The 27,796-nt window shown below is 37.7% G+C and overlaps 1 protein-coding gene across 2 annotated transcripts; it reads right to left on the bottom strand.

Moving 5' to 3' along the window:
* Positions 1 to 367: 367 nt before the first annotated feature.
* Positions 368 to 27,796, bottom strand: GFAP (glial fibrillary acidic protein). 2 transcript variants are annotated; one of them, XM_087713364.1, is made up of 9 exons: positions 27,249 to 27,796; positions 23,382 to 23,442; positions 16,578 to 16,673; positions 13,236 to 13,397; positions 9,924 to 10,049; positions 8,985 to 9,205; positions 6,896 to 6,939; positions 5,541 to 5,626; positions 368 to 1,170 (listed from the first exon to the last, which is right to left on the bottom strand). In XM_087713364.1, the coding sequence occupies exons 1-9, from the start codon at positions 27,746 to 27,748 to the stop codon at positions 1,129 to 1,131; spliced, it is 1,338 nt and encodes a 445-aa protein (XP_087569490.1). In that variant the 5' UTR covers positions 27,749 to 27,796; the 3' UTR covers positions 368 to 1,128. The 2 variants fall into 2 exon arrangements, with proteins under 2 accessions (XP_087569490.1, XP_087569491.1); XM_087713365.1 differs by lacking the exon at positions 5,541 to 5,626.

Genomic DNA, 27,796 nt, shown 5'->3' with positions numbered 1-27,796 from the left:
CTTGCAAAGGTACAAGAAGCCCTTGGGAATCTTTGCATATTTTTCCTAGAAAAGGAGCTAAAACTTCCTCATGAATTATTTTCATTATAAACTCATAGTAGGATATTTTGCCTCCAAATTTCAGTCTGTTATACATTTCGTAAAATCATGTTTTGCCAGAAAATGTGAGTAATCTCAACACAAAATCCAAGGTGGGTATGCCACATGCATTAGTTCTCTTGTCCTCAAGTAATCTATTTGATTTAATGACTAAGAAATAATACATCTAACCTTTACTATCTGTGACATACATCTTCAGTAAAGAAGCTGACTTCTAAATTATACTCCCTTTAGGTCAATTATTTTCACACATAAACATAACCAGCAGTTTCAGCAGTAACATAATTCCTATTCATTTATTGGTTCTAATGAGAAACATCAAGTTATAGCTGTTAACAAGCCAGCCCAGAACAATTATTTAGCAAAATACATGTAGTCCTTGACTTATGACTACAATTGAGCTTTCTGTTGGTGAGATTTGTTAAGTGAATTTTGCCCCATTTTACTTGCCATATTTGTTAAGTGAATCATGGCAATTCTTAAATTAATAACACAGTTGTTAAGTGAATCTGGCTTCTCCATTGACTTTGCTGGTCAGAAGGTCACCAAAAGGGATCACATGACCCTGGGACACTTCAACCATCATAAATGTGAGTCTGTTGACAAGAGTCTAAATTTTGATCCCATGATTATCGGGATGCTGTAATGGTTGTAAGTGTGAAAAACAGTTAAATCTCACTTTTTAGTGCCGTTGTAACTTTGAACGGTCACTAAGTGAACTGTTGTAAGTTGAGGATGACCGGTATAGCCAGGTCTAAATACTGTGCTATTTGGGGTACTCCAAAGGGCACTGCAAGAGAAATATTGAAGATAAAAATAAACTCAAAAAAGCCATTATAGTCAGCTGAAGCACCAGCTACTGAGTTATTTGGTTATTTTCTGGCATGGTGATTAAATTTGCATATTTCTTATTTTCAATGGTTGCTGCAGATCCAAAACTGTTTCTGTGCCAAGGTTGAAGACTAGAAGGATGCAAAGCTCTCTTAGCATCCTAAGCTAGAAAAATTCTTCCATGTACTGGTTCTTACTTCATGCTACTTCCTTCTGTTCTTGGGTGGACTCCTTGATCACCTACAATGTTTGGAGAGAGTGTGGAAGTTATATCAGTTGGTGTTAATTGCAACATTTTGTTCAGACATGCTTCATTTTGCATTCTTTTTAAAAAAAAATCAAAATACCATAGTTCTCTACCAATAATTCTCTACCAATAAATAGAGTTTAAAATATAGAATCATAGAATCTATGACCTTGGAGATCTTTTAACCCAACTCCTTGTGCAAGGCAGATGACGTTATTCCATCCCAGACAAATGGTCCTGCAGTCTCCATCAGCGATAGAACTTCTACAACTCTGGGAGGCAAGTTGTTCCATTGAATAATTGTTCTCACTTTCAGGAAGTTTCTCCTTAGTTCTAGATTGAATCTCGCACTGACTAGCTTCCACCCAATTGTTCCTGCCCTGCCCTCAGATGCTTGAAAAATAAACTGACACCCTCTTCCCTATGACAGCCCTTCAAACATTTGGTTTTCACTCATTTTTATCTTAATACTAAAAATTAAGCAATTAATCCATCTTTCAGCTCTTCTTATTGCAATAATACCTTCATGTATTAATTTAACTGATGGTTTGTAATATACATGCTAGTATGAACATGCCGTACCTGTCACCTGAATGACTGGTACTACATGTAAGTGACACATAACCACATGCAAACAAAAATTTTAGCTAAGAAAGATTTTAACCAACTGCAGTCTGTCTTATAAGCACAAGAGGGCACTTGAGATTCTACTCAACTCCAGCTAAGAAAAAAGACTAATAAAATAGACAAATCTCCCTTAGCTTATTTATATTGTTGTTGTATTTGTTTGGCTTTTTAAAAAAGTAAATGTGAATCTTGGTGGATAAGATCTCATCACATTTGCTTGATTAAGAATCTTCCTTCGGTATTCCTTTAGCTCTGGTTTGTTTTTGTTTGCTATTGGGCGAAAGACAAATTTGTAAAGCACTTTGAAGGGGAAATTTGGCCTTAGCTGAAAGACCTAGTAAATTTCTTTTCCATAGGCTTCATGTTCAAATGCCTTATTCTATATCTTCAGGTATATTTTTAGACAAGTACAATCCTTCTATCACTTTCAGAACCGCATCATAGGCTTTTTCACACTTATAAAGATAGGCCTTTGCCACAGGCCTTCCAGCAACTGGAATATTAATATCTTCATCCCTGGTCTCTTGGAAACACTGCAAAGACCAATTTCAATATTTCCTTGATTTGCTGGGTGAATTGTTTCATGGCTCCTCAAGTTTTCCCAAGAAAGGTCTTGCTGTTATTATCCCATCCTTGTTTTCTAGCTATTATGTGAAGCAGTTTTGTTATGGCCTTCAATGATCTGTTTTTGTTTATTGGCAATTTTAAGGAGAAGTGTTTCACCACACAGTGGTAATACACTGCTGCTTATGATTGGCAGGCAAAGCAAATGCAGGAAAAGGACATGTCTAATTTGACCTAGGAGGTATTAATAGAAGAGAATATTTGTAGCTCAGGGTGTGGGGTGTTTGATGTTCTCTGGTACCAAACTAGGTAATATCATCAGACTAATAATGTTGCCTAGTTTGGTAATGAAATGTCTGAAGGAAAACAACCAAGCTCAGAACAATTTACAGTGAACTGTGCACGCGCAGTCACTAAAATCCAAAATGGTAGCCGCCCAGCAGCAGCGAGGGAAGCGGTTCAGGGGCCTGTCAGGCCTGGGTCGCTGCCAGTTCTGCAACCCAGGCCTGAATTACACTACCGGTTCAGCCGAACCAGCAGCAACCCACCTCTGCTCCAGGATATTCCACCTTCACTAAGTTCGTTAGAGTGAGAAAGTGAATCAAAGTCTTGCTCCTCAACCAAATCACACAAAAAATGGTCTTTTCACTAGGTATTACAGCTCTCTTGAGCTTAGAGGTGGTTTATTCTCCCCTGGCAGACTATATTTTATTCTCCTCCTCCACCAGAAGTTCAGCTGCTGTAGTCTTGTTCTCAGCTTTCTGAGGTGGATGGAAGTGAAGATTTCAAACTTCACTTGAGGTATTGGGGAATGGAAAGTTCCCAGGAGGAAAAATGTTTTTAAACTATAAATAGGAAATGCTCCTTTTGAGTGAGCCACTAGCTTAAAATGAAGTTGATTTATCTTATAAATGTGATTGAAATACTTTAATATACATGAAACCCACTATGTACTCCTAAAGATGATGATGATGATTCAAGTCGTATAGTTTCTGCATGCTAATCCAAAATGATCAGTCTGAGAAGGTTAGGCAGGAAATTGATTCATACTCTACCATCTGCTGCTCATCATATTTGCTGATGTGTAAATTAAGGAACAATTATGTTTTCCTGGATAGCTAAACATCTCTCTATAGTGAAAAAACTAAACCATGGTCAGCGCCTTCAAAATGACAATTGGTTTGCATAATTCCTTTTCTATTCACTTTCAGAAATTGCTTATTAACTACTTTTCAGCTATTAGAAACCTTTGGACTGACAAGTCTGAAAACACTGGGTGAGTCTGCCTTTAATCCTTAATAAAAGAAAATTTTAGCTACAAGTTTAAGAATATTTTTTTAAAAAATAAACAGCAAAAAGCTCATTAAAACTTTTATTTTAGAAAATTATAAATGGTTAAATTTGCAGATAATTTTAAATAAGTTTTAGGAATTAATTATAAATAATTCTTCCTATGGGAAAAGTTGATTTGTTGTAATTTTTTTCTATGACATAAAAGAGATAATAAATTTTTTAAAAATGGACACTAGAGGGAACTAAAGATTTTAATTAAAAATAAACCTGAATAACAGCTACAGAATATTTAAAATATTATAACACTGAAAATGCTAAAATATATTTTTAATAAATGGAATCTGAAGTTAATATCAAGAGTGTCAGTAGTGATGTTTACTTCTATGGATAGACTGTCTAAAAGATGTTTTGGAAAAAATGCCAGAAGAGGAAAACAGACTGAGTTGGCACTGAAGATGGATCTACAAATTACAGGTTATAAGAATGACATGGAAAAAGATGCTTCATTGGGGGGGGGGAAAAAAACCTGGTTGATGCTTTAAAAATCAGAAGGAAATTTCAAGTAATAAATCAAGAGAGTGATTCATAATCTTTTTATATGAGGTTGGTTAAAGCTTGGATGAGAACAGATAAAAAAGAAATAAAAAGAAATTTGTATCTACATTACCTAAATGGATTAAAAATTAAGATTGTTAGAAGTAAAAGGAAGGAATATGAAGTCAGTTTATTTACCAAGGATAAAATAGATATGTTTTTATTACTGGCAACACATAATGATAATTGAAATATTAATACTTTCTGTCCTGTTTATAGATACGAGTTGAGACATGAGATGAAGAAATCATGGGTGGTAAATTAAAGGTTTAAAAATTATCAAAATTGTTTATACCTGTTATGATGAGGATCCTTTGCATTTTTCTTTCTTTCTACTCTTACTTAGTTTGTATTAATTTTTATTACCGCAATTATAATCCTTAATAAAATCATTTAAAAAATAATTATTATAGAATTATATTTTCATTCTCTCCTAATTTCATTCTTCATACTCATGGCCATACATTAGTTCTAGAACAAGTAACATAATTTTTAATTGTACACACTCCTATTTACAAAATAGGAATCTTATCAATATTTTCATTGTGGTAAATTGGAGATATAGTAAGAAAGCAACTATACTAGAGTACTCTTAAATATTTTAAAAAACAAGGAATCCCAGTACAGGAGGATATGGGAATTGTCTAAAGGTTTTATTATCTTTTATCATTTTATTATTTTATTATTTTATCTTTTAAAACTGAACAATAAGACTCTTATTGCAGTAATGCACAATGATATTATTTGTTATAATTTCAAGAAGGTTGGGGGAATTAATTATTGTTGTTGCCCTGAGAAAGAGAGAAAGATTTTTGAGCATTCTACTGAGTGATCTCAAAGTTGTTCTGTTTACGACATAATTTTCATGCCCTTTCCCCCTCTTGTCTTGATGCAATACGATGCTTATTGGTTTTGAGCTAAAGCAGATCCCTTAGTGCTGGCTATTTAAAGATTTGGTTCAACAAATTAGGATGATAAACATTAATTTGTCTTACTGGCACTTTATAAAGAAGCTTGAAAACTAAAAAGGATAATGTCATTTACCTATTGATGACAGAAAAGATGAAAGAAAGAAACATCACAGACTAATAATCTGTAAATTAAGAATTTCTTAGCTGAAAGGGAATGAAAAATAATTAGGGAGATTCTGAGCAGATATGCTCATGGATGCTTCAGATGTTTGAAAAATAACAGGTCAAACTAGATTTTTCATTAAACATTTCATCAGATGAACTGTATGATTAAAAAATGGAAGGCTTTGAATGCATAGGTAGCTATTGCCTACCTCTCCATCTCTAGCTTCCACTGTTCTGATCACAATGCTCCTCTTCAGACGAGCCTCAGAAACTGACTTTGTGTCAAGGCTGGTTTCTGGTAAAGAGGGAAAGAACAACTGGGTCACTGCCACTGAGTATAAATTTGACTTGGGAGCCCTTGGCGATCTGTAGTGAGGTTTGAGACATGAAACCATAAGAGAAGTAATGACAAAGAAAATGCTGACTTTCTTAGAGGGGTGAGATGGGAAAAACCTGACTCTGATAAAAAAAAAAAACTTATCTTTTACTCTCTAATATTGTTTCATTGAATACCTAGCATGAAAACATGGAAAAAACTTTGCTAAATAGTGCTGCAAATAGGCTAAACAGAACTAATGTTGTTGGACATAACTAATCCATAATGACATTTTTAATGATAGAAGACATTAAAAATCATTTAAGGGTATAAGATAGATCCAATTTTTAGATTGGAATATTTTAAACAGTCTCTCCTAAATTAGACTAAACAAAAATGTAGTAATTTAGAAAGATGTATAAAAAATCAACACAAGAACAAGTAGCAGCTAACATAATAATGCTTCTGTGTTTCATGGAATTGATTATCAAGGGTAAGAATTTTTAAATGACTGGCTTGGAAGTCAGAAGCAGAGGTTTATCAGCAGAGTTGTCTATGCCAAGATAGGCAGCAAATAAATTTAAATAAATAAATATACAAATAAATGCAGTTTATTTTGTTCTAAGCTAGCTGAATGTCAGGACCTATAGTGTTTCTGTGCTGGATTGCAACAAAAGGCCTTGAGATGATCCAACATTCCAGCATTACTGAACTTGTTCACATTTGTGAAGAGGAGATAGTAAATTGCCATTGAAGAGTATATAACTTCCCTACAGATGCAAAAGCAAGGGAAAAGATACTCTGGATTCAGTTAATGACTTGAACAAGGAAGGATTTTTTTTTAAAAAAAAATTCTGATAAAAATCTCAATATTTGTGAAAGCTCTTCAGAATTATTGGACTTAAGAAGGAAATAAACAAGTTTATAAACAAGTTTGTTTGTTTTGATCCTTCTTATACTTTACTGTATTCTTTTTAATGTTTCCAGAGCTTTATTTTTTAAGTTATTTTATAATCCTAGAACTTTGGTTACTGAAAGGATTGCAAATAATAATAAGCATAATAATTATATTACCATAAAAGGCACTTTGCCAAGGTTCCTTGTTCCAAAGAAAATCAGCTACCGTACATAAAACCCTCTTTCTATAGCCCAATGTCAGAAAATAGAAAAACAAAACATTTAGTTCTTCAGGAAACAAAAAGTATTGATTCATGCAGGAGGGACCTGGAAGGAGAATAAATATCTCACCTCGGATCTGAAGGTTGGAAAAAGTCTGTACTGGGATAGTAATCCTGCAAAAATAAACAGGAAACAGTTGGTTTGAGAATTAAGTACTAATCTTTTCATTTTCCCCTTCTTTCCCAGTCTCTGTCCAGTTCATCAGTTAATTTCAGATTGTGTTTTAGACAAGGTATGAGACCAAAGAAACACTATTGGGAAAAAAACCACAAATTTGACCAAGTTGTTGATCAAACTGAAATGAAATAGCAAAACAACCATTTTTCCCCCAGATTCCAGGATAAGAGTCAGGTGGTTTCCACACACATTCCTGAATGAAATGAAGAATTTTAGCATGGTGAATTTGGAATTTTGCGCATATATGATAAACTGTAATTCAGATGGACAGGGGCATGTCTTGTTTCAAACATGATTGTATTGGATCACTTTTTAAAATATTAAACTGTGGATCTGACTAAAAGCAAGTCAACACAGAGATATATATTTTATCTCTCTCATGATGTTTCATAATCTTCTTCCCAGCTTCGGATGTAGACCTGATCTCCACAAGTACAATGAGCCAGAAGAACTCTAAAGGGAGAGAATAGATTATAATTTTAAATTGTAGATGCAAATTAGTATCTATCTAACTATATATTCATCCATCCATTAATCTACCTACCCACCTACAAGCAGAAAACAGATTGAAATTGTTGATAGGTTCAACTTAATTAATTGGCAGTTAATTAGCAAGTGGGCTATCAGTTGGTAGTGCAATTCTACTCTGAGCTACCGTCTAAGGATGTAAGGCTAGGCAACTTGTACTGAGAAGGGTCCTCACAGTCCTTCTATGATCCACTAGAACAGGAGTCCCCAACCCCTGATCTGTGGACTGGCACTGATCTGCATCATGCTAGAAACCAGGCAGCAGAAACAAACAAAGCAGGATGCAGGCAGTGCGCAAAACCACTCCGTTCTGCAGAAAAACTTCTCTTCATGGAACCAGTCCAAAAAGTTGGGGACTGTTGTACTAGAAGTAACCTCCTGACCCTATCTGGTCCTCCAGGCTCTGATGCAGGTTCTGTCATGAGTACAGGAATCATAACTTCTTGGGTGGGGGGAATAAAGGACAAACCTGAAAGGGGCAAATTGGAAAGAGGTTCGTAAAGATTAAAAATGTTTATATCTTTCCTTTACAAAGAAAAATTCAAGAGGAAAACCCAGAAAGTAATTAAATTACATCTATCTAAAATTCAGCTTTCTGAAATAAGGGACTGTCCCTAATAATAAAGATATGTGCTCGCTGTAATTATCGGAGCTACTCCTCCTGATTCACTGTCTTTCACCTTCCTCTTCTAGGCAAGTACCACACAGGATGGAGAATAGCTGGCGGTCAGCCCTGTTTGGTGACTCACAACCATTGGGGCTCTTTAATAGTTCTTAATTGGTGTCCTAGTTAACTTCTACAGAGCTTCTTCATAAGAATAGCCCTAGGTCTGTCTGCTTTCCCCCCCTGGTTGAATTTCTTTCTGGCTTTGACATTGCCTTTGTTTCATAGTATCAGTTGCTGCAATTTCAGGCAATTCTTCAGATTTTCAGCCTATCCATTCTAAGGAAAAATATCTGGCTCTTCCCAGTGGAAGTGGTGACTTTTCAGTCCCTTTGGCCAGGTTCAAGAGCATGGAAAATATTTCCTTGATCTCTTGCCTGGGCTTTAAATTATTTCTTTCAGCTTGCTGGTACCATAATCTGTTGGGATTCTTTAAAAAAAAATGGAGGAAAGAGACCTGCAGAGCACTCCTTTTTTACATGTTATGCAGCCTGTGCTTCCCTAGAAACCCAGCCAGCTCCTTCTTTTGCCAGTTCCTTGCTTGAAGGAATTGCAAGAAATTAACGTAAGGAGAAAATTTAAAATACGATTCCAGGGTGATATGGTACAATTTATTCTATAACTTCAGGACATTAATACTCTGCTTTGTATCTAGAGCAAAGCTAATTTACAAATGAAGGCTGCAGTTTTCTGAGCGGGCAAGACTAACCACTGACAGGATTCTCAACAATTTCACTGGTAAAGTTGTTGTGCAACAGAATCAGTACAAGAAATGGACCTGCATTTTACCTGCCCTCTTCTCCCTCCAAGAGTTTGCGGTAAGTAGCAATCTCAATATCTAATGCCAGCTTGACATTGAGGAGCTCTTGGTATTCCTGGAGATGACGAGCCATTTCCTGTTTTAAGTTCCGACTGTCTTCTTCCAACCGAATCACTGTGTCATGATAGTTGGTAGTCTCAAGAGTATAGCGGTCTTCCATCTCTCTCAGTTGTCTCTCCAAAGATTCATTCTGCCAAGAAGAAAAGTTTCCTGATAAGGCAGTAAGACAATAATCAACCACTACTATACTCTGCACAGAGGAACAGTCATCTCCTGGCTGCAGCTCACAGGAAACTCTAAGTGACAGCAATATTGATCACACTATAGTCCCTAAAAGTAACCAATTCCCAGAATTACTCAATCAACATGACCACTGTTGAGAATTCTGGGAATTGAAGTCCATACATCTTAAAGTTGCAAAGGTGTAGAAACATTGGTCTAAAAGGAATTGAGTGAGAAAAACAAACACAATTTCACATATTTTAAAATTTTGTCTAATGAAGACACATACTTTTCTGGTATCTTTGTACTAATAAAAATATTAAAATACAGAAAAGGGCAATTCCTGGAATATAAAGAAAGTAAAAGTTACATTATTTTTATTCAGAAAGAATTCAATTGCTGTCAGCACAATTGATGGAAGGGCTTTTGAGGTTCCATATCACCCTCTAATGCAGTTATGTAGACTCGCCACTGATGGAGCAGTTTGTGTGTGTGTGTGTGACAAATATATGATTTCAGTTAGTGGGGAAATGCTCTGTTTTATCTCATAATCTGAAGTAACTGAGGAGAAAGGTATTAATTACCCTCACTCTGCTATTCCAGAAACTATGAGTTGGGACCAGCCAACCTCCTGCTAGCCAGATGTTTTCAACTTTTTGACTTTTCCCAGCATCAGCTCTACCTACCGATCCTTTAAAAGACTCCAGATCACAAGTGAGGGCCTGCAGTTGCCGGCGGTACTCATTAGCTTCCTGCTTGGCTAGACGCAGTGCCTCAATGTTTCGTGCTGCGGCATCACTCAAATCTGCAAACTATCAGATACAAGTCAGTTGTTTTCAAAGCTTGCAACCAGAAATTTAAACAATGTTATCTGACCTTTCCAATCCTTCATCATCTCAGTTCCTGAAGATGACCATTTAACAATTCCTGGATCTGTGCCATAAGGAGCCTTTAGCTTCCCTATCAATGGAAACACTAAATCTCAATTCAAATGGGCAGAGGAGAGAAAAATCAGAGGTTGGCAATTTCCATATAGTAGGTAATACGAAACAGTTAATCACCTGCTCTTTGTTGACTGGGTTTCAAATTGTTTTTTAATCAACTTTTTAAATAATAATAATGAAGGCAATGACAACAACAGATACAGTTGGAGGAGAACAAAAGAATCTTTGATTTTAGCCACATATCCCTGTCCTTATTCCTACAATCAAAGTAAATATGATTCATCTTCCCCTCAAAGGAGTTTCACTCATTTGGCAAAGAAGTGAAATATAACACCTGCCTAGAGCCTGCTAAATAGGCAGCACTTTTTATTTTTTGCAAATAACATTGATAGTCCACATTTCTGACAGTGGAGAGAAACTTGTTGCTGCCCATCCTACTCCAGTCAATGTCCTATATCTTGATTAGCCCTGTCACCTTTTTTAGTACCATGTTTCCCCCCAAATAAGACAGGGTCTTATTTTCTTTTGACCGCCAAAAAAAGCACTTATTATTTTTGAGGTGTAGGATGCCCCTTAACCTCAGCCCATGGCCCAAGGATGAGTAATCCAGAGAGGGCCAGATGTTCTGTCTTTGTTTCTGGGACACTCTTACCAGCCCTAGTATCACTCGGCCTGCCCCTCTTTTGGGGGTCATCACTAAGAGAAAGGGCGTGGTAGCTAGGGTTTGCAGGAGCAGCCTCTGCGAGGCTGTTCTGCATGGATGGCAGGTGCATGTGGGGCATGTCCCCCCCTGCGCCCCAGGAAATGGTGGGGACCAGCTGCAGATGCATTAAAATATTTTAGGGGGGGCTTCTTTTTTGGGGGGAGTTATTTTAGCGTATTTACTCAAAAGCCCGATTAGGCTTATTATCTGGGGTGGTCTTATTTTGGGGGAAACAGGGTATGATAAATGCTGCCTAGAAGCACTGTTCCCTCTAAGATGCGTGGCTGTGCGGCCGCGCACATGGCAAGAAAACCCCGCGCAGCAGTTTCTAACTGCCGCGCAGAGATTTCTTTCAAAGCAAACGTGGGGAAGTCCTTTGCAGGCGGCTAGAACTGGCCGCCCGCAAAGGACCTCCCCAGAAGAATCTCATGTCCTGCAGCCCAAACTTTCTCCTCCCAGCAACTTGGCCTGTTGGATACAGTTGTGGCGGGGGAAGAATGGGCTGGGTGGGCTGGCTGACTGGGGAGGTGGGAGCCCTTTAAAGCCCTGCTGCCGCGTCTTCCCAGCAAGACTTCCTTTCGGCTCGTGGTTTCCCTTGCCTGCCTTAACCAAAGCTTGGCGCCCCGCCTCTGCTTTCGCTCTCCCTCCCTCAGCTGTGCAGCAGCAGCAGCAGCAGCTCTCAGCCTACGGCAGCAGTGTCACACAGGCTGTGGAAGGAGGGGGAGGAGGAGGGAACCAAAGAGAGGCTTTTACCGGGCGTGCGCCCCACAGCCATTTCTTCCTGCAAAGCCCTTTGGGCATCAGGCGGAACTCTCGGGTTGCCCGAAGAGCTTTGCAGGAAGAAACGCGGCTTGAGGCACAAGGACGGTCCTGGCTGTGGGGCGCACGCCCGGTAAAAGCCTCTCTTTGGTTCCCTCCTCCTCCTCCTCCTCCTCCTCCTCCTCCTCCTCCTCCTCCTCCTTCCACAGCCTGCGTGACGCTGCCGCCGTAGGCTGAGAGCTGCCGCTGCCGCTGCTGCACAGCTGAGGGAGGGAGAGCGAAAGCAGAGGTAGCCTCAAATTTAATTTAAATTCTTTAAAAGAATTTTTGGATTTCTCCTCACCAAACCTTTAAGACTGAAAGTTTTTCCTAACATGAACTTGAGCTAATATACTTAATATGAGAAAGGTGCAGCAATTAACACTGCTTTTTAAAAAGAACAATATTTCTCAATTGTTTATCTGTATGAAGTCTGCCTATCTTAAGTTCCTACTATGCAAAAGGTATTACCTTCTAAGGCAACCTGTATACAATACATTAGTGGCCAATGTTACATTGCTCCTAATGACAAAATTAGAGCTGTGTTAAGCCTATGAAAAAAGACCCCCAAATCCCAAATGAATAAAATCATTATTAAGACCCAATGAAAAAATTACAAAAATTATGCATAAACTTTCATGTTCCCCAAATTTCCAATCCAAAACTTAACCCAGATTCTTCAGACATAGATTTGTAATTCAGAGTCAGACTCGATTATTAGAATGAATGCATTAATCAGGGGTGAATAATGTTGGTGAAATCTCATCTAACCTTCCATAATAATAACATACATACACAAATAGCTGACAGCCACATCTCTGAAACACTATTAAATCAGAACTAAATGTTTATCTAGAACTCAAATAAATAGCTGCTTTTTGGTTTTATTTTTTTTAATATTTATCAGTCTCTCTTTTATTCCATACTTCTGGTTGAAAGACTATTCTATGTCATGCTAAACAAATGCATATTCTAGTGGTGGTGGTGGCTCGTTGACATCTTCAGCAGCAGCCCTGCCTCCTGTGAAAAAACCGAAGATGGAGCAGATCCACGCAGATGACGTTGCTGCAATGTGACTGGAGGAGAAATTCTGGGAGTTGAAGTCCAGAAGGCTTAAAGCTGTCAGGTTTGAAGACCCCTGGGTTTGTTTTTTCCTAAAGGGTTGGGGTGCAAAGGTCTTGTAACTTGACAGCTTTAAGACTTGCGTGCTTCAATGCCAGAGTTTCTGAGCCAACATTTTGGTTGCTAAGCAGGACCGTTGTTAAGTGATACTGATATTATATAACACTTTTAATTAAGCGGGTACCTTGAATAAAGATAACTTTGAGTTTCAAATAATACTGATTTCGTTGTTGTCTTCGGTGACATCTGTGAAAAAAATTCAGGTGCTCAGGCATGAAAATATGCCGCTCAAACACTATACTTTTCTGCTCACACTGAAAAAAAATTAGAGGGAACATTGCCTAGAAGATATTGGAACAGAAGCCCTTAATTATGCTACATTCCCTAGCTAATAGCTCTTCTTACTCCTATCCATTATATTGTGGCTATACCTTTGACTTGTACCATTCTTCAGTCTCTTGCATATTGTTTGTGGCCATGGACTCATACTGGATGCGGATCTCACGCAGGGCAGTTGTCAAATCAGGCTTGGTCATGTCCATCTCAATGTGAACCTGTTGCTGCTGCAAATATTCCCGCAGCTCCCGCAGTTCCTGAGAAAAAGATAGAAAAGTTTTTAAACCAATAAAATTAGACCTGGGGGCAAGGCTGGGTTTCCCTGAAGTGGAATGAAGCAACCCTAGAGAATGTAGATATACAACATCACACAAGTGGTATGGGAAGGATAACATGGTTTGTGCACATGTTCTTTATTTGGTATACAGGGGTGGCTGAATCATTAAAGCCACCTGCTTTCATTTGTAACAAACTTTCTACACACTCAGAAAACAGGACCTTTCCAGCAATGGCACCTGATTTTCTGGAACCCTTTCTCTCTCCTCTCTCAAATATCAAGTGCTTCAGTTCGGAGCAGTTTTACCTTACCATTTTGCAATTGCTTGTATAAAAGTGGTGTCTTAAAGTGAGTGGTGATCCCTGATTGTTCCTTCCAAAGCACTGAGGGAGATCTATGACCTTTGGGATTCATCATTGACTATTGGGATTCCCTTTTGCCAGCTTTTAACACAAGGCTGTCTTTTTCCTTTCTAACTAATCATCCAGTCAATTTTATTTCACACTACAACAACCAAAAGAGAGACAGAGACAGAGAGGGGGGGAGGGAGGGAGGGAGGGAGAAGTCCTCCTAAAGGACTGAATTTAAGAATTTACAGCCTATAAGATTTTTTGAAGAGCAATCTTTAAAAGGTTTCCACAACGAAAACTTGGGCAGAATTTGCAGGGGAATTGTTCCAATTATGCCTGCAATGTCAGTATTAGTTTTCCCCAATACATCTACTGTTAAATTGTATTCATGTTTTTTTCATTTTTTAAAATATTTATATTTCACCCTTCTCTAGATTATTCAAGGTATTATACATGGTGCATGTGATGGTCTTCCTGCATGGATTTTCCCAACAGTTCTATTGAGGTAGGTTGATAATGTCTAAAGTTTCTTGGTCACCCACCTCACTACATTACACAAGTATGAGATACATACTTCATAAATTCAGAGGAACAATCAGTTGCTAAAAATTTCATATGCTCATGTGACAAATAATACTGTGTTTGTATGTTTGTTGCTGTTTTAATACTATTTTTTGTCAGCAAAGTAGATCAGAATTCTCCTTCCTGTGAAGAAAAGAGTATCACTTTGCCCTACTCTAATCTTCCTGAGATTACCAAAATGGAGCACTTATCTCTTTGCTTCCACTCTCCTCTTTTTCAAGTTGCTCGTTCTTTAATCAGAGCAGTATAAAATGTCATAAAATTTTGTATCAGCAAAAGCAATCATAATCTACCTAGTAAAGACTTACTATCTCTATAAGTATTAATTTAATGGGGATTGTAGAATGCAAATTGATTTTATAGTGTTTTTGAAATTTTTGCTTTTTTTAACTAAGAATTTTAATTGTGGTTGAACCTGGAGTGTTGGTGGTATTATAACTGTTGTTATTGTTAGTTATAACACTTACTGAATAATTTCACAATCCCTATAAAATGGCTTGGCTTGATTTTGTCTTTATATATTACCGTAAGCTCCTCAGGAAGCTTTCTCCTAGTCCTAGTGATATGTTAGCCCACCTGATAGAAACAACATTGTTTGGAGGTAAATAACTTAGGAGGAAAGGTTGACATACCTTGTATATTCCATAAGTGAGGATATACCTCTAGCTTTAGATTAGAAATAGAGATGAATCTCTTAACACTCTCCATCATATCGGAGAGTCGAGTGCAGTGATTCCTAATCTAAGAGACCAAATTAAAAAAAATGTACCTCAGAAACTTTATAAACACTTATAGCTTAAAGGCTACCAATTAGCTATAGCTCATAAGCAAGCAGAGAAACATGAAGCAACAGTAGCTTGGAAGGCTACATTTGGCAAAGGGCTAAACAAAGTGTTTTTTTTTTTTAAGTGAGTAATGTTTCTCTTGAGTTGATTTTAACTCCTCGTGACTATTTGGAGACACCCATGCAGTTATCTTGGCAACAGTACATGAGGGATTGGGGTATTTTTTAATTTCACAATATAATCTGAGTTTGGGCCTTGCATCTAAAAACTAATTAGGATCAACCCCACTTAGCATTCTTAAGATCAGCCCAAGTTGCCTTTTTGAGCTTTTTTCCTCAGTTCAAATATAATAAAATAAAGTACAGTCTGTGGGTAAAAGAAATATGCCCATTTCTGATTACAGGTCTGCTGATTAAATCAGGGATGTACAATTTGAGAATTTGGGGTTGCATGCAGTCTTCCAAAGTCTTGTGGTGTCTGCACATCACACACTGCAGAACAAGACTATGTGGAGTTTATCCCATTAAAAACTATGTACCTCAAAACTAAATAATCTCCTCAGGACACGTCTAGTCTACAAATGTTGAACATAGAGGATTCTGAATAAAAGGGAGCAAGATATTTTGCACAAATCCCTTTCTAAAATTTTTGTGAATAAACTGAAGCTGATAAAATGCTCTTCACCAGAAGAAGAAAACTGTTCATTTGGATTGTTCATTCTTCCTCCTAAATGCACAGATTCAGATATCTTTGTAAAAATAGCACAATATAATCAATTTTTAGTTTTGAGGAAGGTTGAGATTAACAACTAGAGAGCAATGCTGGAACTATGAAGACTATCTATTGGAAAGCAAACTATGAATGTTGTTGATTTCTGTAACGTAACTCTCTAGAGACCTAAAAGAAGTTAAACCTATTGCATTCTGGAATTCTTTTTGACTGAGAATTGGAGTGGGAGATAAGGTTGAGCAACAAAAGAATAAAAAGAATTTAAAAACAATTTGCACAAAGTAAAATAATCAATCTTATGACAAGTAGGCTAGCTTTCAAAACAACATAACTAAGCATCACTATATTTTGTATGGCAATATTTCCCGATCTCTTCCCATCCATATTACAGATCCCACAGTTTCTACCCAACATGGGTCTTGGATGTGCTGGCTGGACATGCACATCTTCAGGATAGCAAATTAGGGGAAGCTGCTGTCCAATTTTCTTGTAATTGAAAATTGATAGGGTTCACACATTTGTGGATTAATACTTTGTAATCAGGGTTCAAACTTGCTAAGATAAAACAATTACGGCATTGTGCAATGTGCAAACCCAGCCTGGTTATAGATGTTAAAGAGAAAGGAACATTGTCTAGCAAGGCAAATAACTCGAGTCTTCAATTCCATACTCAGTTAAAAAAACTCACAGAATGGCAATAGTGGACTATTGTACCTCATCGTGGATTTTCTTTAGGAATATAATCTCCTCCTGCAATGAATCAATTTTGCGTTCCAGATCAATCCGGGCTAAAGCAGCATCATCAACATCCTGTGGGGACAGAGAAACTGTGATATGAGAGGGAAAATCATCCCCATTCAATTTATTTAGCACAACAACAATACAGGTACTCCGTTCACTCACTGACTCATTTAGCAACCCTTTGCAGTTATGACTATTACTTCCCATTATAACAATTATTTGCAGTTATATGATGAAACAGTAACTTTGTGACCAGTCCTTGGATTTGCGATCTGGTCTGCATAGCAAGGGAAAACTCAAGTAAGATTGTAAGCAAGGTTATGATTGTACTAGCAACTACTTTGCTTAACAACTGAGTTGTTGGTCTCAATAGCTAAATGGGGATCAACTGTACAGACAGCCCTGTAAATTATGAGCACAATTGAGCCCAAGATCTGTTGCTAAGCAAGGCATTAAGTGAGTCATGCCCAATTTTACAACCTTTTTCCATGGTTGTTAAGTGAATCATTTCAGTTGTTTAGTGAATCATGTGGTCATTAAATGGCTCCAGCTTCCTCCATTGACTCTTTTTGGAAGCTTGCTGGGAAGGATTCAAATGACAATCCCATGATCTCATCATAGATAGATGCCAGTTGCCAAGTGGTTGAATTGTCATCATATGACCATGGGGATGTTGCAATAGTCATTATGAGTCATTCAGTGCCATTGTAACTTTAAACAGTCACTAAATAAATAGTTTTAAGTTGAGGACAACCTATATGCCAATCACGGAGGAAAAGCCAAGCTACAGCACTGGGTCTTTGCTAGATCCTGTTTTAATTCATCCATTGATGATAAGATGTATTGAGCAGATCAAGAGGCTGATTCAATGTTGCCATTTTTGCTTATTGTTCAATAGCAATTCATTATAGCAATCCTATAAACCAAATCTATTTTAAAAAGTGTAGCATTATTTAAAGTAGCAGGATACAAACAGTATAGGAAGTTAAAACAACAAGCATCAAAAAAATGATGTTTGAATGCAATTACACCCACCCCATATGTATTTCCTGAATAATTTTATTAATAAGACTTTTTAAAAATTATTTTATTGATAAAACGATATATTATTAAACTATAGAAATATAGGCAGCACAAGAGGTAGTTTGGGGATTGATCCCCTATTGAGGAATGACACTTTTCATATTCAGTTCAGAGAAGATACATTTATGATGTGAATGTGAAATATGCCATTATTTCTCTTGGGAAATCTAATGTGTGCAACAAAGCTCTCTCCAGAAAGGCACTTTGTTCCATCTGATCTCCTGTGGGGGGAGGGGGCGGCAAGACTGCTATTGCGCATGGTCCATTCATAAAAATTCTGTTTTATGTGTAGGGTATTTTTTCCTTGATTGCAAATCTAACCTAGTAATAAAATATATTCTCCTATTCTCACACTATCCATGATTCTCAGTGGGAACTGGAACTGGTTAATTAAGGATAATTAGGAAATACAGTAGCAAGTGAATAAGAAGAAATTCATTAACTACTTAATAAGGAAGGAATAAAATAGTATGTTATACATTTGTTTACAAGCAAAACTCTGCACAAAATTGGTTTGGAAAAAAAAGATAATATAGAAATGCAATATTACTATTTAGATCAGAGGCTGCATTCAGCATGGGCTTATTTGAGAATGCCTTGAGTATACATAACCGTTAAGGTCTCCAAATTATAATCTTAAATATAACAGAAGAAGAAGACTGGGACAAGTTACCACATTGTTACCAGTGATATTTTGTAGTTATCACATATGTTCATTTGATTTTATAGACTTGAGGCCTGGCCATAAATTTAGAATTTATAGAATAACAGAGTTGGAAGGGACCTTGGAGGTCTTCTAGTCCAACCCTCTGCTTAGGCAGGAAACCCTACACCACTTCAGATAAATGGTTATCCAACATCTTAAAAGCTTTCAGTGTTGGAGCAATCACAACTTCTGGAGGCAAGTTGTCCCACTGATTAATTGTTAAAACTGTCTAAAAATTTCTCCTTAGTTCTAAGATGCTACTCTCTTTGATTAGATTCCACCCATTGCTTCTTGTCCTGCCCTAAGGTGCTTTGGAGAGTAGCATGACTCCCTCTTCTTTGTGGGATATTGGAATACTACTATCATGTCTCCCCTAGTCCTTCTTTTCATTAAACTAGACATACCCAGTTCCTGCAACCCTTCTTCATATGTTTTAGCCTCCAAACCTCTAATCATCTTTGTTGCTCTTCTGTGCACTCTTTCTAGAATCTCCACATCTTTTTTACATCGTGGCGATGAAAACTGAATGCCATATTCCAAGTGTGGCCTTACCAAGGCATTATAAAGTGGTATTAACACTTCATGTGATCTTGATTCTATCCCTCGGTTAATCCAGCCTAGAACTGTTTTGCCTTTTTTAGCAGCTGCTAAACAGTGCTGGCTCATATTTAAATTGTTGTCCACTAGAACTCCAAGATCCCTTTCACAGTTACTACTATTGAGCAAAATACCACCTATACTGTACCTGTGCATTTTGTTTTTCTTGCCTAAATGTAAAACCTTACTTTTTTCACCATTGAATTTCATTTTGTTAGGTAGTGCCCAATGTTCAAGTACTGTATATCAAGATTTTTCTGTATCTTTAACCTGTATTCTGGAGTGTTGGCTATTCCTGCCAGCTTGGTATCATCTGCAAATTTGATGAGTTCCCCATCTATCCTCTCATCCAAATCATTGATGAAGATGTTGAAGAGTACTGGACCTAAAACAGAGCCTTGGGGTATTCCATTGTATACTTCCCTCCATGTAGATGCAGTTCCATTGAGGACTACATGTTGAGTAAGGTTGGTCAGCCAGTTATGAATTCATCTGGTGGTGATGCTGTCTAACCCACTTTTTTCTACTTTATCTAGTAGTAAGTTATGATCTACTTTGTCAAATGCCTTACTGAAGTCCAAGTAAACTATATCGACGGCATTCCTCTGGTCCATTAATTTTGTCACTTTGTCAAAGAATGCAATAAGATTAGTCTGTTATGATATGTTTTTGACAAACCCATGTTGGCTTTTGGTTATTATTTGTTTGCTTCTAGTGTTTGCTGATTCATTGCTTGATTATCTTTTCCAGAATCTTCCCTGTATTGAGGTCAGGCTGAGAGGTCTGTCGTTTCCTGGATCTATTTTTTTTCTTTTTTTAATATTTAACCTGATGTCAGTAATGACACAGGTAAGTAAGTTGGTTTATTTACATGAAACTTACATGAATTGCATGAAACCTCTCACAGTATTGCCAAAATATCTGCCTATTGCAAAACACTAAAATCAGGTTGGTTCTATCTGTCTTTCCTGCTTCATGGATTTTGTTTCCCCAGCATTGAAAGCTAGAGATATAATACTTTTGTTTGGCCTGAGAGTTGCTGGATATTTTGGAAACTATGGTAATCTTTCACTGGTGCAACCTAAAATTGTATTTTTTGCAGTTATATTTCACTACTATTTCATATTCAGTTTACAGATGCATTCTATTCTAAGATCTTTTTCACATGTGCCCATATTAATGCACACATATTGGTGTATTGGATTATATTTCTTAAAAGAAAATTTTGCATTTCTTTTGGTTAAATTTCATTTGTTTCAGATCATTTTTCTAACTTAAAGCAATGCTTTTGAATTTTATTTCTATCTTCTAGAGCTTGCTATCTCACATAATTGTGGGTCATCTGCAAATCTTATAAGTGCTTCTTCCGACTTCACCTAAGATTTTAAAGAAGCTATTGAATAGTACAGAACCCCCAAGAGAAAACCAGTTTGGTATTCAGTAGTACTTAAGTCACTAGACTAGAAACTGGGAGACTGTGGCATCTGGGTGATCTTGGGCAAGTCACTTTCTCTCAATCTAGGAAGGGGGCTATGGCAAATCACTTCCAAAATCTTGCCAAGGAATCTACAGGACTTGTCCAGACGGTCGCTAGAAGTCAATAGTGACTTGAAAGGATCAAAGAGAGAAACAGAGAACTAATAAACTAATTTGTTTTTTGCTTTTGTCAAATCCATCTTGATTTCTAGTAATTAGATTAATTTTCAAGATTCTTTCAAAATGGTCAAGAATCTTCTCAAGTACAGTATCAGTGCCAAATTGATAGGTTTGTAGTTTGTTGCAGTATCCTTTCCCCCACTTTTGAAGATAGTGATATCATTTGCTGTCTCCAGATGCTTGACATTTTGTTGATTCTTAACAATTTCTCAAAGATTAAAAAGTATTCAACCAGACTATCAATAAGGTGTTTCTTGAGTAGCTAGGTATAGTTCATCTAGCTCTGGAGATTTAAACTCATTCGAAGTAAATAAGTATTCCATGATTATCTTTTTATCAATTTCAAGTTTTGGTCCTGTTCCTTCAACTTGCTCTTAACCTCCTGATGGAATACATTCTTATTTTTGTTGGAGAAGATTGAAACTAAATAGGAATAGAATACCTCTGTCTTTTTCGGGTTTTTTGTTTTTTTTTAGCATTTGGTCTTCTTCATTGAGCAATTGTTTAGTCTCTTTCCTTCTCTGTTTAAAGAAGCCCTTTTTGCTATTTTTTAGCATCCTTCACTAACTAAAGCAGTTTTTGCTTTCATAATACCAATCTCAGGCTACTTATTTCTATTATTCTTTTGTGATGTGACTCTTTTTCTGTTATTTGTGTGCATCTTTTTTTTTTTTACAGATTTTCAGTAAAGTTTTAATTTGTTGCATTAGTCTTTTCTGCTATCTTCATTTTTATTTCTTAACTGGAATTGTTTGAAAATGTGCTTTTACTATCTCCTTCTTTTGGAATTAGGCAACTAATATACTGGTGTTTTTCTTAAAGAGAGGGGAGGCAGGTATGTTATGAGTTCCCTTCCTTAAAGTGGTCCATCTAGTGCAGGGTTGTCAAACTCGGTTTCATTGAGGGCTATATCAGGGTTGTGTTTACCTTAGGGGCCACAGTGGACATGACCAGCTCAATGTCACTCATGTTGGGGGCACTTGTGGTGGGCCTGAGTGCTCTGCCAGTGAAAATGGGCTCCCAAATTCTGCAACGGCCTCCTGCAACCCTCTGCCAGTGAAAATGGAGCTCACGAGGGCCATGTACAGTCCTCCTAAGCTCTTTTTTTTAGTGGCAGAGGCACCATGGGCCAATCCTTCACTGTTTTCATGGCAGCTTTGCAAGATCTAAGCATTCCTTGGGCAAAATCTGCCCCATGGGCCTTGAGTTTGACACCCCTGATCTCATGGGACCAAGAAGGATCTTCTTTGTGGTGGCTCCTCTGATGTCCCTGTGGAACATCATCCCCTTAGAGAAAAGATTGGCCCCCACCTTAATACTCTTTTTAAAAGACCTGAGAGTATGGTTTTGTCAATGGACCCCAAGGTGATAAGGAGCCAATCAAATTGTTTATTTGATTGTTGATGCTGAAGTTGGGGGTGAAGTTTCATTGGGTTTAGAGTTGGAGTTTCACTTTTCTAAGCCACCTGGAGTTACCATGAGTGATTTGAGTGCTATACAAATTATAAGTGAATAAATAAATAAATAATAAATATATCATTCTTTTTTTCTCATTAGCTTCTTCTATGAGTTTCTGCTTATAATTGCTCTAAATTTATTCTATTCTGATTTTAAGCTCCAAAATACATCTTTATCTATCATCACCACAGAACTCCATAATGACTATACTGGGACACATTTCCCCCAAATTTCCTACTATTTCTACCTCTTTAACTTCAGAGCTATCACAGAGAGCAAGGCACCATTAGTAGTAGGGCATCCTATCTCTGTTCTTCAAGAACTCAGATCTGATCTAATCTGTTTGCTTAGTTATTTATTTATTTAGGTGTTGCAAAATGGAGAGTGGTGTATTTTTACCTAATCAGTAGTTTATATTGATTATGTATATATGGACATATCGTATATGCAGGAGTGATGTCTATAGTTCAGGATGTGAATGATAAAAATTGTAAATATGCATTTGTTTCGATCTCATCTGAGAACAAATAATATTCAGGAGGTTAAAAAGACCCTCTTTATGACTCCCCATGTGGCATGATATTAATATTAATCATATGTAATTTTAACCATGTTAACATAATTATTAAAATATACATGTGATTGCAATTAATTTATAATTTTTATCTTGGATCCTTCCATTAAATTTTGAAGTACACCTTGTGGGGCACAGTTCAAATGTTGCTCTTTGTTCAGAAAAAGTGACCCACTCCTGATTTATATTACCTATTAAAAATAGTGAATAAAGTGTATGAAGTCCAGAATAAACAGCAGCTATCTGAATAGGCCAGAGGACAGTGAATGCTTGATACTGCACCCCTGAATATTTCTTTCTTTCTTCATTTAAAGTTTATAAAAATTCCTAGTTTCATCATAAATAATGAACACACTCAAAGAGCTGCTTCAACTAATATACAAGTAACCTAATTTCAGCATTTGAATAATTTTCTGTGCAAATGATGTCCACAGAGTGTCATGATGGCTACATCATAGTGAACACAACCATATGATTGAATCCTCATCCTTTGTACATCTGTTCCACTGCCCATAAGAAAGAGTAGGACTTTGATCACTTGGTTATGACCACCATCTTGACTTTTTTGACTCCCTATCAGCAAATACCCCTGAAGTGAAATACAACAAAAGAACCATCATTTCAAATGAGGCAACAATTCTGAGGACTTCTTATATTTCCTTTTCATTGTTCCAAGACAGAACTTGTCATTTTGCCACCTTACCTGTCGGTAGGAAGACAAATTGCTTTCAGCTTCAAGGCGCAGATTAATCTCATCCTGTAATCTTAAATGAGAGTGAGAGAGAGAAGGGTGGAAAAGTAAGGTAGGTTTATTGAATGATCAGTACTCTTCCACCAGAGGCTATACTCAAGGACAAACATCAAGTTCAACGCCCCCTCTCAAACCTTTGCAAATTCCCTGCAGTTCACACACACGCTTCCTCCAAACTTCTGCCTGCAATAAATGTTTCTTATTATAATAATTATAATAACTTATATTTTTTATTAGGAATACACTGTAAGGCCCACCAAGAGTTGTAAGGAGGGAAATCAACTTTTACCGTTCCATCAGCCATTGTGAGGAAGGAAGCCTGGAAAATCTTTTTTGTGCTTCGTGTGGATGTGTGATCTGGGAATCTGACAAATATAGTGAGAAGTGATTAACAGTTTTCAACCGTTCATTCCTTTAATCTCAGGACTTTTAACTGATTTTAACACTTGGCTCTGAGGGGAATATGTAATTTCCAGAGGATAAAATAATGTGAAATGTTTTTATTTTAATATTTCTTCAGAGCTAGCTAGCCTCTTTTCTTGTTGTCTATTATCTATTCCATAATTCTAACTGGTCAGCAGGGCAACTCACAGGTACAGTTCCTCAGAGCAGGCGTGAATAGCTGCAATATTGGGGCACAAGGTGCTATAGGATCATACAGAGAGACAGTTTGGTCTGGTGGTTAAAACATTTGATTAGAAACCAGGAGGCTGTGATTTGAGCCCTGCCATGAAAACCACCTTGTGGATCTTGGGCCAGTCATTTTCTCTCAACACAACTTTCCAGGGTTGTTGTTGTGGGGAAAAACAGGAGGAGGAAAAAGTGATGGATATTTTTGCTGCTTGAGATTTTTGGAAAAATAATAAAGGTGGGATACAAGTAAATAAAAATGTTTCTTATTTGTGGCAAGTCTTCAGCTTAAGTCCAAAGATCACCTGTAAACGTGTCTGTTTAGATCCTCCATATTTGAGGGGCAGTTGTAAGACTGTTCTTAGGGTGCTATAGCTCTCTTCCTGCTGGTCTGTCCCCCGCCCCTCCCAGATTCCAGGAATATATTTTCCTTGCTCCCTTTCATACTGGTCACAGTCCCATCCATTTCCCTCACCGTAGGCTTCCCTCTTCCAAGAATGGTAAATCCAGGCCAGCATCTAAAAATGGTCTGCCATATTTTACAACCAAAGATCTCCTTTAAAAAAGGAAAGTCATTTTGCTACCTGGCGCAGAGGACACAGTTTAGACCCTCCCCTGTTCCACGTGCAATGTATCGAACAGTGATGGTGAACCTTTTTGGTGCCGAGTGCCCAAAGCGTGTGCACCCCCAAAATGTAATCTGAGTGCCACCCTCCCCTCCCAGGCATGTGCATGCATTGCCAGTGTTTGCACCCTACCCCCACACTCCATTTTGGCTCCCAGATTGGTGCAGGAGGACTTCTAGGCCCAAAATGGGATGGAGTGGGGGAATGCGCACACACATGCATCCTCAAAATGCAATACAAGTGCCCTGTCCTCTATGCATGTGCAGTGAGCCCCCTGTAGGTGCCCCTGCAGGTGCCCTGTGCATGCACAGCAGCAATCCGGAGACCAGCTGGCTGGTGCAAGGCACGCATGCATGCGCAATGGAGCTGGGATGGGGCGATGGCTGGCGTGCCTGCAGAGAAGGTTCTGCCATGCCATCTGTGGCACGCGTGCCATGGGTTCTCCATCACAGGTATAGAAGTTATATCTTCACTCAATCCTGGGGGTACTTGGACAAGCCTTCCTTTGTGGTTGATTAAAGATTATGCAGCAAAGTAGTTGAGGTTATTTATGAATGATAGAAATCTTTTGTCATCTCAGCAACTGCCAACTGAGGAAAATGCTTCCTTCAGTCTAATAATGGGGCCAGCCCTCTCTTGATTTAAAAAATTATATGGTTTGCTCTTACTGTAACACCTATAATGCTCTTGTTTTAAAAATAGTTTGAGTTTCAAGGGAAGACAGTGGCTATACTGAAATGGGGATGGAACAACAGAACTGAGTACTGCCCTACAGTGCTTCCGAAAGTTGGCAATGAATTCTAATTTCAATTGGGACCAAAGGAAGAAATTTGTTAAATATTTGGAATAAATGCAAATTAACTAAATTTAAATTAAAGCAAATTTAATCTCTACACTGGCTCTGCTAGCTTGTACATGCTATAGTATGGTGCAATGTTATTTGTCTGTCTGTTTATTTATTTATTTAGTTAATTTCTATGGGCCACTCATCTCAGTCAATGCAGGGGCAAAACCAACAAAACCAGTAAAGAACATTTAAAACATCTAATTCAAGATAGAAAGAGCAAAATATTTGTCCCGTTAGCAATATAGCCAGGAAATGGGACCCCTGGCACATTCAACAGCTCAGGCTGGGGAACATAGGCTTTTAGGGCTTTGTGAAAGGCTAACAAGATTGGGACCACTCTGATCTCAGAAGGAGAGGATGTTCCATAAAGGAGGGACTATTGCAGAAAAAGCTTGCTTTCTGATCCCAACCAGCCAATATATACAAATTATATATAAAAGTCTGTTCAGGTCTGGTTGTCCCAAAGCTGCTTTTTCCAGAGGCAACTGGACTTTCTTGTTTTTTCTTTGAAGATGTTTTGCTTCTCATCGAAGAAGCTTCTTCAGCTCTGACAGAATAGTGGGGAATGGAAGAATTTATATTCCTTGCAGACAGCAGATAATTTGCATCCTTTAAGAGGATCCTGAAGCACTTGGAGGTTTATCTGTGTCCTCAAGGTCACCTGTATAACCCTGTATGTTTAGCTATACAATTTGGGATGAACACCCTTTAAATGGTGTGGGAGTAGGATTGGATTTCCAGAGGAAAAATTCAGACTACAGGAACTAGGAGTACTACTCAAGTGACTCTGAAGACACAGATAAACCTCCAAGTGCTTCAAGGACCTCTAAAGTGATGCATATAACCAGCTGTTTGCAAGGAATATAAATCCTTCCATTCCCCACTATCCTGTCAGAGTTGAAGAAGCTTCTTTGATGAGAAACGAAATGTCTTCAAAGAAAAAACAAGAAAGTCCAGGCTGCCTCCAAAAAAAGCAGCTTTGGGACACACTATGTATATATGCAGTATATATTTACTTGGGTTTCCTATCTACTTGAAATCTCCCAGGAATAATTGAGCAATTATAATTCAGAAATAAGAAATGCAGATAATTAGATGAAATGAATTGCCTATTTCTAAATTTTTTACCTTCAAGAAAGTCTTTACATTAATTCATGCTCAGTTTATAAGTTATGCTGACCAGAAATTCAGATTTCACTATCAGATTGTATTATTGGGGAAAATGTTTCTCCCAAACCTCTGCAGCTGGCTGCTACTGCAGGAAAAAGATTAGAATGATTTGGAAGCTTTCACTAAGATAACTTTACCATTATTAATTGTCTTGCTGAAGAAATTTTTCCTCAATGTGGAATTTCTAGGATGTGCTGAAATTGCAGTTCTCAAAATTCTAGGCTACTGAGCTAACTGGAATTTTAGGAGTTGCTGTCTTAATATCTAAAAGGTCCTATTTTGCAGAAAGCTGCTCTAGCCAATTCCATAGCCAAGCAGAATGTGACAAGGTGATGCAAATATGTCCCTAAAATTATTTGACTAATCTGATTGGTTGAAAAATTGGTTTCAAATGCAGAAGATACAGATTTTGGCTAAATCATCCCTAATGATCACTTTGGAAATCCTAGACTTAGACCGTTTTAAAGCTTAGCATTACCCAACTTCCACCTATTCTGTGTTTCAATACTCTGCCCACCCTCATGAAAACTGGAAAGTCTTTCTTACTTTTGCCTGAGATTGTTGAGATCCTCCAGCAAGTTGTCTTTCTCAATCTCCAGCCGGGCTTTAGAGTTGGAGAGTTGGTCTACTTCATGACGTAGCTCCCTCATCTCTTCCTGGTAAATGTCAGCCAATTTATTGGGCTCTTTGTCTCGAAGTTGATTGAGCTCAGCAACAAGAACTTTGTTCTGTTGCTCCAAGAAGCGAACTTTTTCAATGTAGCTGGCAAAACGGTCGTTCAGCTCCATCATTTCTACCTTCTCATTAGTGCGGGTCTCTTTGAATTCACTGTTGAGAGCATCCGCCAAAGAAAAATCCACCTTGTCAGAGAACTTGGGGCCAGAATGGAAACTTAGCCTGGCTGTCTTCAGCTTAGTGACAGAGAACTGGGTAGTGGGAGATGGAGGAAAGTATCTGCGGCCTGGCAAGAACCTCAAGCTATGGTGGGCAGAGGTGGTTTGTGAGCCGAAGCGTCTTCCGTAGGATGAGAGTCTATGTCCTTCCATGGTCAAAATGTTTTTGCAGGCTCTGCAAACTCAGGGTTTTCTGTATGA

The sequence above is a fragment of the Thamnophis sirtalis genome, unplaced genomic scaffold (genome assembly GCF_051295495.1).
Source record: "Thamnophis sirtalis isolate CommonGarterSnake01/CBP01778 unplaced genomic scaffold, rThaSir2_p1.2 scaffold_4, whole genome shotgun sequence".
Lineage (NCBI taxonomy): Eukaryota > Metazoa > Chordata > Lepidosauria > Squamata > Natricidae > Thamnophis > Thamnophis sirtalis.
Note: the sequence above shows the minus strand (reverse complement) of the source record. Positions and strands in the feature narration are given on the sequence as shown.

Coding starts and splice junctions, on each gene's coding strand:
- GFAP (XM_087713364.1), bottom strand. CDS start 27,748: ATGGAAGGACATAGACTCTCATCCTACGGAAGACGCTTCGGCTCACAA. Junction 10,050..13,235: donor AAGAATGGTACAAGTCAAAG/GTATAGCCACAA, acceptor TGTATCTGATAG/TTTGCAGATTTGAGTGATGC. Junction 5,627..6,895: donor TTCCAACCTTCAGATCCGAG/GTGAGATATTTA, acceptor CCTCTTTACCAG/AAACCAGCCTTGACACAAAG.